General features: G+C 47.9%; 1 protein-coding gene across 1 annotated transcript in view; it reads left to right on the top strand.

Moving 5' to 3' along the window:
• The window catches only part of GALNT17 (polypeptide N-acetylgalactosaminyltransferase 17), a 395934-nt gene extending 387560 nt beyond the window's left edge, over positions 1 to 8374 (top strand). The window contains exons 10-11 of the mRNA XM_084880693.1: positions 6102 to 6269; positions 6760 to 8374. Of these exons, the coding sequence (XP_084736819.1) occupies positions 6102 to 6269; positions 6760 to 6888 (297 nt within the window). The 3' untranslated portion in view covers positions 6889 to 8374. The remainder of the gene's footprint in view (positions 1 to 6101; positions 6270 to 6759) is intronic.
• The last annotated feature ends 2155 nt before the right edge of the window (positions 8375 to 10529 follow it).

The following is a 10529-nucleotide window of genomic DNA, read 5'->3' on the forward strand; positions in this document are numbered from 1 at the left end:
TGGCGGCCTGTGGTTCACAGAAGACACTGCCTACGCTGGCAATGAACATCTGAAAAGGACATGAAGACACCAGTACCATTGCAATAGCATCAAAAAAGAGAAAATACTTAGGAATACATGTAACCAAAGCAGAGTAAGACTTGTACACTAAAAACAACCAAACACTATTGAAAGGAATGAAAGACCTAAATAAAAGGGTCTCCCGTTTTTAAGACCCACCACTGTGAAGATGGTAGTTCTGAGCTAATCTGTAGGTTCAGTTCAATCACCATCAAAATTCAACAGCCTTGCTTGCAGGAATGGAAAAGCTGATCCTAAAATTCATATGTAAATGCAAGAGACCCCCAAGTAGCCAGCATATGGATCTGTGTTGTGCCAAAGACTTACTGGGAGTTGACAGAATGTTTCAGAGAAGAAAGACATTGTGGAATGGAGAGACCTGCATTGAGGTCTGGGAATTCTAAGGCCAGAAAGTCCTAGAGGAAGGCCAATAAAAAGCATTTCCAGGCAGGGAGACACTGGAGCAAGGCCCTGGAGATGGAGAGCCTCTTGGACTTACCAAGGACAGGGAGCAAAGGTGTTTAAGGAGGGAGCATAAGGGTGGAAAGTGGGGGGCGGTGGGAAGTGGGGGAGATTAGGCAGACTCTCAATCCAGGAGTGGAGGAAAAGGGGAGAGGGATGTCAGGTCTCAGCGCTTACGATCCTCCTGTCTTGTTAAGCCCAATGGTCCATCCAAACCACAGTGTCCTTCCCCTGATCCTGGCCCCTTGGAGGGGCCAGCAGAGCCTATTTATGTGGCCTGGTACCTCCTGTATGAGAATCAGCCTTCCCCCAGGACAGAAACCCTACAGGTCTCTTCAGCCCCCTGCCCACCCCGATGCCTGCAGGGCTTGGGGCTGGTGTGTGACCTTTGCAGGTCCTAGCAGGCTGGGTCTCCTTGTTTCATGCCCTAACTCCCAGGAGCATTTAGTGTCACTCTTTAAACATCTGAGTCACAGATACGTTTAGTTAATTAATGTTCTTAGCGTTACTCATTTGCCTGCTGGATAATAGATTGATTCATAATTTCAATAAGCAGCTGTGTATATCTTTCCCCTGAACATAAAGGCAGCTTGTTGTCATTCATCACTTTGCATTTGGTGAATTTAAATATATTCAGAGACATTGTTTAAGGAGGGGTAGGGAGAGTTCTGATTTTCTTATCATTTTGCCTCTAACAATTACTCTGATTTGGAATTAATTTGAGTTTAAAGCATATGTTAACTGCATCTCTCTCAAGGGCACTCAATAAACTCTGCCACTTGTTTCTGGGGGACCAGGAAGGCTTCCCATTGGGGATCAGAGCAGAGGGTTTCTGAGCAGCTTCTATCAGGAGCTTAGAACTGCCCGAGGAGAATGTTATCCTCTGAAAAGAGGCACTCAGGTTGTTGTGGGTGACCCACGAATGACGACCACCAGTCATTTATTACAAACTCAAGTCCGGGCTCATGTCTCAACTGACACAGCAGCGAGCAACGAGAGCCCCAACCCACTCTAAGCATGCTACTTTTATCCCTGTCTTAGGGATGCCTGGCAGATTATGATTGGCTAAAGTTTTAACAAAGAAAGGTCAGTTATAAGTTATAGAAAAATTCCACTAGTACAGTAACATTTAAAGTTTATACAACACGTCAGGTGGGGGGTTATCGACCCCACAACAAGGTCTCTGGGCAGAGCTGCTTTCTTGCTCCATGCCTGGCCAGAAACACCCAGACTCTTAGGAGGAGGAAAGGGTCCTTTGGGAGGGGCCCCTTTGCTGCTCAGCTGCTGGGACAGGGCCACCACCCATAGGATCTCTAGGGACCCAACGGAGGCCAGGGCCATCAGGTGACCAGATGTCTTCATTCCTAGGTTTCTCCATCTTTAAAATGGGTGAGTAGTAGCACCTATTTCATAGGGTTTTGTGAAAATTTCATTATTTTTTTTAAAATAAATCTTTATTGTTCATATTATTATAGATGTTCCTCTTCTCCCCCCCCCATATATTTCCCCCTGCCCCCACCCCATGCCTTTACCCTCGCCACTGTCCTCATCCATAGGTGTATGATTTCTGTTCAATCTCTTCCCATACCCCTCACACTACCTTCCCCCCGAGAATTGTCAGTCCACTCCCTTTCTGTGCCCCTGATTCTATTCTATTCACCATTTTATTCACTTGATTTTTAGACTCACTTGTTGATAAATATATATTTGTTCTCATTTTGTTGTTCATAATTTTTATCTTTACCTTTTTCTTCTTCTTGCTCTTCTTAAAGAATACCATTCAGCATTTCATGTAATCCTGGTTTGGTGGTGATGAACTCCTTTAGCTTTTTCTTGTCTGTGAAGCTCTTTATCTGACCTTCCATTCTAAATGATAGTTTTGCTGGGTAGAGTAATCTTGGTTGTAGGTTCTTGCTGTTCATCACTTTGAATATTTCTTGCCACTCCCTTCTGGCCTGCATAGTTTATGTTGAAAAATCAGCTGACAGTTGAATGGGTACTCCCTTGTAGGTAACTAACTTTTTGTTTCGCTTTTTTCAATATTCTCTCTTTGTCTTTTGTCCTTGACATTTTAATTATTATGTGTCTTGGTGTGGTCCTCTTTGGATTCCTCTTGTTTGGTATTCTCGGTGCTTCCTGGACTTGTAAGTCTATTTCTTTCACCAGGTAGGGAAAGTTTTCTGTCATTATTTCTTCTAATAAGTTTTCAATATTTTGCTCTCTCTCTTCTTCTGGCACCCCCATAATTCGGATGCTGTTATGCTTGAAGTTGTCCCAGAGGCACCTTACACTATCTTCATATTTTTGGATTCTTTTTGTTTTTTTCTTCTTCATATTTCAAATCTTTGGTTTGATTCTTGGAGTCCTTTGGTTTACTGTTGAATTTCTGTATATTATTCTTTATTTCAGACGTGTATGCTTAATTTCTGACTGGTCCTTTTTTTTTTTTTTTTGCATTCTCATTAAGATTCTTAAAGGTCTCACTAAGTTCCTTGGGGGGTTCTAGAAGATTCTTGAGTAACTTTATAACTATGGTTTTGAACTCTATATCCAGTAGTTTGCTTTCCTTAATTTCTATCATTCATGACATGTTTCTTTGTCTCCACATTTTGGCTGCTTCCCTGTGTTGATAGAGTGGCTTTGTATGGTAGATGACCTATAAGGGGCAGTGGCTCAGCCTCCCCAATCACTTGAGGTGGACACTCTTGGAACATCCATTTGTGGGCTGAGTGCACAGTCTTGTAGTTAAGTCTTGATTGCTGTTGGTACCCTGGGAGGAATTGACCTCCAGGCCAATTGGCTGTGAGGATCCACTGTGTCTATAATGGAAGAACTGCTGTGCTGGAGACGCCCTTATGGGGCCAGACTTGCTTCAGCGGGGCTTTGGTACTCACTGAGTATGCCTCTTGAGTGTGTCACTTATGGATGTAAGGAGTTGAAATCTGGTGTTGTCTCACACAGTGACCACTAGGTACACTGGCTCCTGAATCTCCAAGAATGTGCAGGTCAATGAGAGAGACTAGCATGATCCTCTGTCAGCTACTGTCTGAGGAAACCCAGCAGGAGCTATAGCAAGATCTGCAAATTTCTCCTCTTTGCTTAGGGTTTGGAAGTTTTGGAGCTGACTCAGCTGCAGTTTGTTAGGTTAAGCTGCAATAGGGCAGGCCATTCATATGCAAAAGCTGCTGCACACAGTTTGGGTGGGTTTGTAAATTGCATGTGGCAAACAGTAATGGCTGCCAGTCAGCCCTCTCTGTGTCTCCACACCCCGCGCCCCAGTGCAGTAAACAATGATTCCTACACACACCTCTGCAAGAAAGCCACCCTCACTTTCTGACCTAATGGCAGACAGTCCCGCTTCTCCTGGTAGGAGTCTGGGTCCCCATAGTCTCGCCAGAAACTGGAGTTTAGAGCAGTTAGGAACTTGTGTCTTCTTTCGAATTGAAGGAAAAAAAACAAAAACAAAAAAAAACAACACTGCACCCAGATGCCAACTCTCTCTGCACATGCCTCCATACCTCTGCTTTTCCGCACCTGTGCACATCCTACCTGGTCTCAATGCTCTTTTCTTTCTTTTTAGTTGTAGGACTTCTACTCAGCCAGCTTTCCCATGGTTCTGGGTGACAGACGTTTTGTCTTTTAGTTGTAGTTTTGGTGTGGTTGTGAGCACATACAGGTGTAAACCTTATGTCGCCATCTTGGTTTGACAATTCCATTATTTACCCCCATGTACAATCTTAGAAATGATGCAGAGTATGCCTTTGCTACCTGCAAGCTGGTCATTTTACTTTTTTACTTTTTTAGGAACCTGTATATCAATAGTCATCACTCCTACTCTAGTAACCTCTTAAGACTGTAAGAACAAACAGGAGGATCATGCTAGTCTCTCTCATTGTCCTCACCAGCCTACACTGGAACCATCTCAGTGGGAACACAGCCTATCCTTATATACCCAGAGGGCTGTCTCTGGGCACACAGAGTTGTCTTCAAAACATGCTTGTAGAATTTAAATGTAGATGGGGCTTTATTTGTTTTTTTTAAATGAGGATATTTACTAGATTTACAATGTGCTCATTCACACATTTTTGAGTGCTTGGTTTGTGATTGTCCTCCTAACAATGAATGAAATGAATTGGACACAGTCCCTGCCCCTGAAAGAGTGTGAATGGCAAGTGGATCCGTTTCTTCAAAAGTTGGAATACAGTTTTAAACAATGTGGACAGGCAGGAGAGTAGAACCCTGCTGGGGGAATGGTTGTCAGGAAACACCATCTCTATATCAGTAATTGCTGCATAACAACTATCCCACACTTAGTGGCATGAAGCAGTCTGCATTTATTATTTCTCATGAGTGCATAGGCCAGATGGATGATTCTGTGATCTGGACCAGGCTCAGCTGATCTTGACAGGATTCATTCACGAGACTCCTATCAGCTATCAGGTTGGCTGAGGACTACCTGACCTCTAATGACCTCATCCCCTTGGCTGGTGGTTGTCTCTCATTCTCTGGCAGTCCATCCTACACTTACTACAGTGGGAGCAGCAAGGTTTCAGGAGGGTAGAAGTATGCAGGGTCTAATTCAAGAATAGGCACATCTCGCATCTTCTTCATTCTGTTGGCCAAAGCAAGTCACCAATGTGTTGGAAACTGCTGCAGAGTCACATTACCAAGGTTGTACAGGAGGAAGAGTGAAGGATGTGGCCATTTTTAAAATTTCCCACAATCGCCCAGCACTCCTTGCAGTACATGGAGCAGAAAGCAATTCCAGGACCGTGCTGTTGCACATTTAGGATGTTATAAATAATGTTGCAGTAAACACCCTATACATAAACTTTTGTTCAGAGTTCTGATTATTTCCCTGGGATACATTTCTAGAAGTAGATTTATTGAGTCAAAGGAGAACATTTTAAAAGCACAAAGTGTGTATTTTGAAATCACCTCTTTGCAAGGTTGTAGTAATTTACCCTCCTGCCAGCCCATCTTATGCTACCCTTGACAAAATGGGAATAAGTTCTTATTTAAAATGTGGTATCTCATTGCTACTTTATTTATTTAAGAGCCTATGAGGTTGAATGCTTTTTAATAATGTCTGTTTCTTGCGTGCACAGCATCTTTGGGTCCTTTGCAGCAGGGTAGATTTCATTAATCCCCAATTACAAAGGAGGAGGAAATAGAGGCTCAGAGAGGTTAAGTGAATTATTCAAGGCAACCCAGCCAGCTGGAAGCAGAACCAAGCTTTAGAAATCAGCTATCTTGCTCCTTCACTTACTTATCTCTGCTCTCTGTATTGCTGGGCAGAAGGCTGGATTCCTGGAACATTGACGAGGACATGCTTAGGAAAATATCAGAGAGTGGATGAGGGGAATTAGTATCCTGGCTTAGCAAACCGGAGGGCTTCCTGGCCAGGGCTCCCCTGTGAGTTGGGAATGTGGGTGTGTGACAGGCCTGACACAGTGGCCACAGCTGCATCGTGAACAGAGGCTTGGGTGAGACCTGTAGATCTCAACCCTGTTTTCCTTCATGGTCTCATCCCTACCCTCCTGACCCTCCTCCCCTGCCACTCTGCTCTCTCTTCCCAGCTGGCCCGCTACACCAAGGAAGGCTTTCTGCATTTGGGAGCCCTGGGGACCACCACGCTCCTCCCTGACACCCGCTGCTTGGTAGACAACTCCAAGAGTCGGTTGCCCCAGCTGCTTGACTGTGACAAGGTCAAGAGCAGCCTGTACAAGAGGTGGAACTTCATCCAGGTGAGTGCTCCATGGACAGGGCTGGCACCCCAGAGCAGCTGAGGGCAATCCGACTTCCCCAAGGGTATCCAGGTCTCCCAGCCCTGGGCCAGGTGCCTGGACCCAGAGTACATTTGGGGGGAATCAGTCAAAGACAGCCTTCCAGATCCCTGCAGCAGTGATAGGCTTGGTTGGCTCTGCTACATCTTGGGAAGAGGTTGTGGGGGTCATTTTCCTGAAATCAGCTAAGTAAGGCTAAGAAAATCAGACCTGGAATATCCCTGGAAATTCCTCCTTCTGACACCATTTCCCATTGATCCTCATTACCTGCTTCATCCACTCAGACTTGCTGAAGCTTATTTATTGTCTGGCTTGATTTCCAGAGGAGGCCCCAGTGATCTCTTCCCTGTACAAGGAATGTTCCCATGAGAGGCCATGTGCTGGGCACTAAGGTGGTTAAGTCTCTCTTTCTCTCTTTTCCTCTCTCCCTCCTTCGCCTCTTTTGACCCAGAATGGAGCCATTATGAATAAGGGCACTGGGCGTTGCCTAGAGGTGGAGAACCGTGGCCTGGCTGGCATTGACCTCATCCTCCGCAGCTGCACGGGACAGAGGTGGACGATTAAGAATTTCATCAAGTAGTGGGGAGAAGTTGGGGGCCCGGAGACTGGCCCCCAGGGCAGGGTCTGCCCGTGCTCTGGACCAGATATGCTGGTGGAGAGAACAGCTGGGAGCCAGCAGGTGCTCTTGGGTACCCGGGCTTCTCCAGGGCAGCATGGGGGGAGGGGGGTCGATGGAGACACCGTGTCCACCTCAGGCACTCAGCTCCTGCACCCTGGGAAAGCACCCTGCCCCCACTCTTCTCTGGGAACCCAGGTGCTGTGTGTTCTGCAGCCCAGATGTGGACCTGGCACCAAGGAGTGAAACACCCATATCTCCGTCGTCACCTTCCCACCAGCTATCAGGACTGGACTGGCAGTGACCTCTCCTCTTTCTCATCTCTTACAGCAGCAGCTTCCAATTTCACCCCAGCCCTCAAATAAAGTGAAGGAAGAGCTCAGCCACATCCTAGCTCTTCCTGCTCAGAGGAGACAGTGAGGCCCTGAGACTTAGTTTCCCCTGAGGTTGCCTCTGCCTAGATGTCCATTCACAACCAAGGCAGCCTCCAGCCTAAACCTATCCATTAGGTGGCACTGAGGAAGGTCACAGCTCTGGATTTTTCTGATTCCACCCCTGAATGGCCTGGAGCTGACACCTCCATGGTCGCCTGCGCATTGCCTAGGCTCCTGTGTTCCTGGGCCAGCCCTTTTTGCCTGTGTCTGGAGAGCTGAGACAGGAATCGGCTGAGCACAGAGTAGGCTAAGCTGTGAAGGACTCAAGCTGGAGCCAGAGCAGTGCCACTTCGCCTGCCCGGGGAACAGGGAGCCTTGACTCAGAGGTTGCTGCAGGGGGAGCATGGAGGAGACTGGAGCTTCCAGTCTGGAGCCAGCACAGCAAAGGGGGCCAGGACCCTGGGGTCTGCTCTGTGCTCATCTCATTTCAGCCCACGCTCTACTGGCTGACAGGGGAGAAGGCAGTCGATTCCTCTCTGAAGAGTAATAATTTTTTTTTGATTGCCCTCTGGTTAGGGTGCACTTATAAATCAGAGTTAATATATGGACCTGTGTGCATGCATATGATGAGTATGGGTGCCTGTGTGGTGCTCGTGGCAGGGTGTGTGCAGCTGCATGTGCGTGTGTGCATGTGTGACGCCACGTGGCATGTGCGTCTGGGTGTGTGTGTGTGTGGTAGAGCAGACGTAGAAGTATGGCTTTGGGCTTGCGCTTCATCGCTCACCTGGATCAGGACAGGGCTGCTGAGAAGCTTGGGTGGGGGTGGGGGTGGCCACACATCAGGCCAGAAGGATGTGGCTCAGTCTTGCCCGTGTGGTGCCCAGACAGAAGGCTGTCCTTCTGCCAGTCCCCATTCCTCTCCCTCATGCTGTCCCCAAAGGCCAAGCCCTGCCCAGAGCCAAACCCAGTAGTTGTCCAGTTTAGGGTTCATATGTCTCATTTGGTGGCACCTTGTTGGTGATCAGCCCTCTCCATCTCCCCCCTTGTGAAATAAATACATGTGAGCACTTCCCAAAGCAGCCTTGTTTGCTTCTTGATTTCTCCAGAATCTGGATTTTGGGGAGTTCCTGGGATATGGTGGAGGGATCCTTTAGTTTGGGGCTTTGATCTTATTGCAGGCAAAAACCCTCACAGCCTGGAGCTGAGACAAATTCAGCCTGCCCTTGTGATGGCCTTTGCCTCGAACCCAAAGCGGGACAAGCTGGCCGCGGGTAGTGGCTTACTAGAACTTCTAAGGAAGAGGAGGGTTGGGTGACTTGGCTGAGCCATCCAGATCCGTCCCCTCCTGCTGCCAGATGTCAACTCCCACCTCTGGAGACCATAGAGCATCAGGCCTTCTGTTCATGGAAGAGGGAAATCTAAAGAGCCGCCAGGCCTTCTGTCCTGGAAATGCTTATGGAAGAAATGGGAGGTCCCTAGGCTGGGACATCCTGCTCCTCTTTCCCTTGAGGAGGCCGGGAAGGCCCATCTCCTTTGGTGTCACACGACACACAGACATGCTGACCAGTTGCCATTTTTCTGTTGGTCCTACGAGAATCGGGGTCCACAGGCACATTGCTGGAAAATGCTGTTGGTTAGTAATGAATCCATCAAACTTAAATATTAGAGTATTGCTGTGAAGTGAAAAGGATGAAGATCCCTGGGTCCCAGTCAGGTCCTGGAGATGCTGAGGTCATATCACAAGGTGGTGCTTGGGGAAGAGTCCTGCCTTGACGGAGCCATTCTCACTCCTCTGTGGGTATTACTGTGGAAGTTCAAGGACAGCATCATCCTCTATTACCATTAGCTGGGACTGAGCCCAGATCTCTGTGAGGGTCTTAGTGGGCCCCATGGGATTCTTCCTCCAACAGGAAATGGGCCAAGACTGCTTCAGACCAAAGGAACCCAAGGACCTGTTCTGTCCTCCACAAGGTCCAAAGCCAGGTCCAACTAATGGAATGGGAGCCCAGACCTCAGCACTCGGCATGCTCACAGCACATCAGATTCATCTGGCTCCAAGGCTCACCCCCAAATTACAACAGCAGGAAGTGCCTGGGACTCCCAAGAGAAACACTGCTCTTGAGTGTCACCAGCAACAGGACAGGATGTTTAGGTGGCCTCCTAGTTTGGGGGAGATGGTTCAGGGCCAGGGGAGGCTTTTACCTCCAGGCACCAGTATCTACTCCTGCCCTTGGTTCAGCATCCAAGGAGCCTGGGCTGTCTGTTCATATTGGCACAGGCTGTCAGCACTCACACCTGGGCTTCTCCCAAAGGTGAGGCCACCTGGGAAACTGGCCAGAGCATGAGGCCAGTATCCCCAGTCAGCACCCTCTGCCCTGCAGGTTCCCAGTGAGCCCAGAGGCTGTGGGGTAGCAGGCCACGAGCCAAAGCAGAGAAGAGGAACTAATGAAGCCAGAGGTGGAGGAGAGAAGAGAGGAGAAGCAGGGCCCTGAGGGAATCTGGGGTCCCTGGTCCTTTGTGGGAATTGGGAAGTTCCAGAGACTGTGGGCAGCAGGCTCTAAGTTTGGAGTCTAGGGAAATCATTTACTTCTTTTTTTTTTTTTTAATATATTTTATATTGATTTTTTACAGAGAGGAAGAGAGAGGGATAGAGAGAAACATTGATGAGAGAGAATCATCGATCAGCTGCCTCTTGCACAACCCCTACCGGGGATGTGCCCGCAACCAATGTACATACCCTTGACCGGAATCAAACCTGGGACCTTTCAGTCTGCAGACCAACACTCTATCCACTGAGCCAAACCAGCTTTGGCATCATTTACTTCTTGGTTGGAAGTCGGCACCATCCGTAGTTTGAGAAGGGATAGGTTAGTCTACCTCACTCACAGCTGCACAGGTGATGCTGCAGAGGCAGCTGAGTTCTGACGGCCTTTGCTTGTCTCAGGCTGTCCCTCATCCCATCACAGATGGCATTCCTGAGTCAGGCCCAAACTACCACAGCCAATGGCTTTGAATCTATATGTGCTATTTCTCCAATGAGTTTTTATACTCCCTCTGGTGGCTAGAAAAGGGGGAAAATAGGAAAGGCTGGGAAAGCACAATTTGGGCCTGCCGCCACCAACATCAACCGCTCTAAGCCTCTTCACTTGGGCTTCTGAAATCATTTTTAAAAAAATATACTTTATTGATTTTTTACAGAGAGGAAGGGAGAGAGACAGAGAGCCAGAAACG

This window comes from Pipistrellus hanaki (genome assembly GCF_964339955.1).
Source record: "Pipistrellus hanaki genome assembly, chromosome: 4".
NCBI lineage: Eukaryota > Metazoa > Chordata > Mammalia > Chiroptera > Vespertilionidae > Pipistrellus > Pipistrellus hanaki.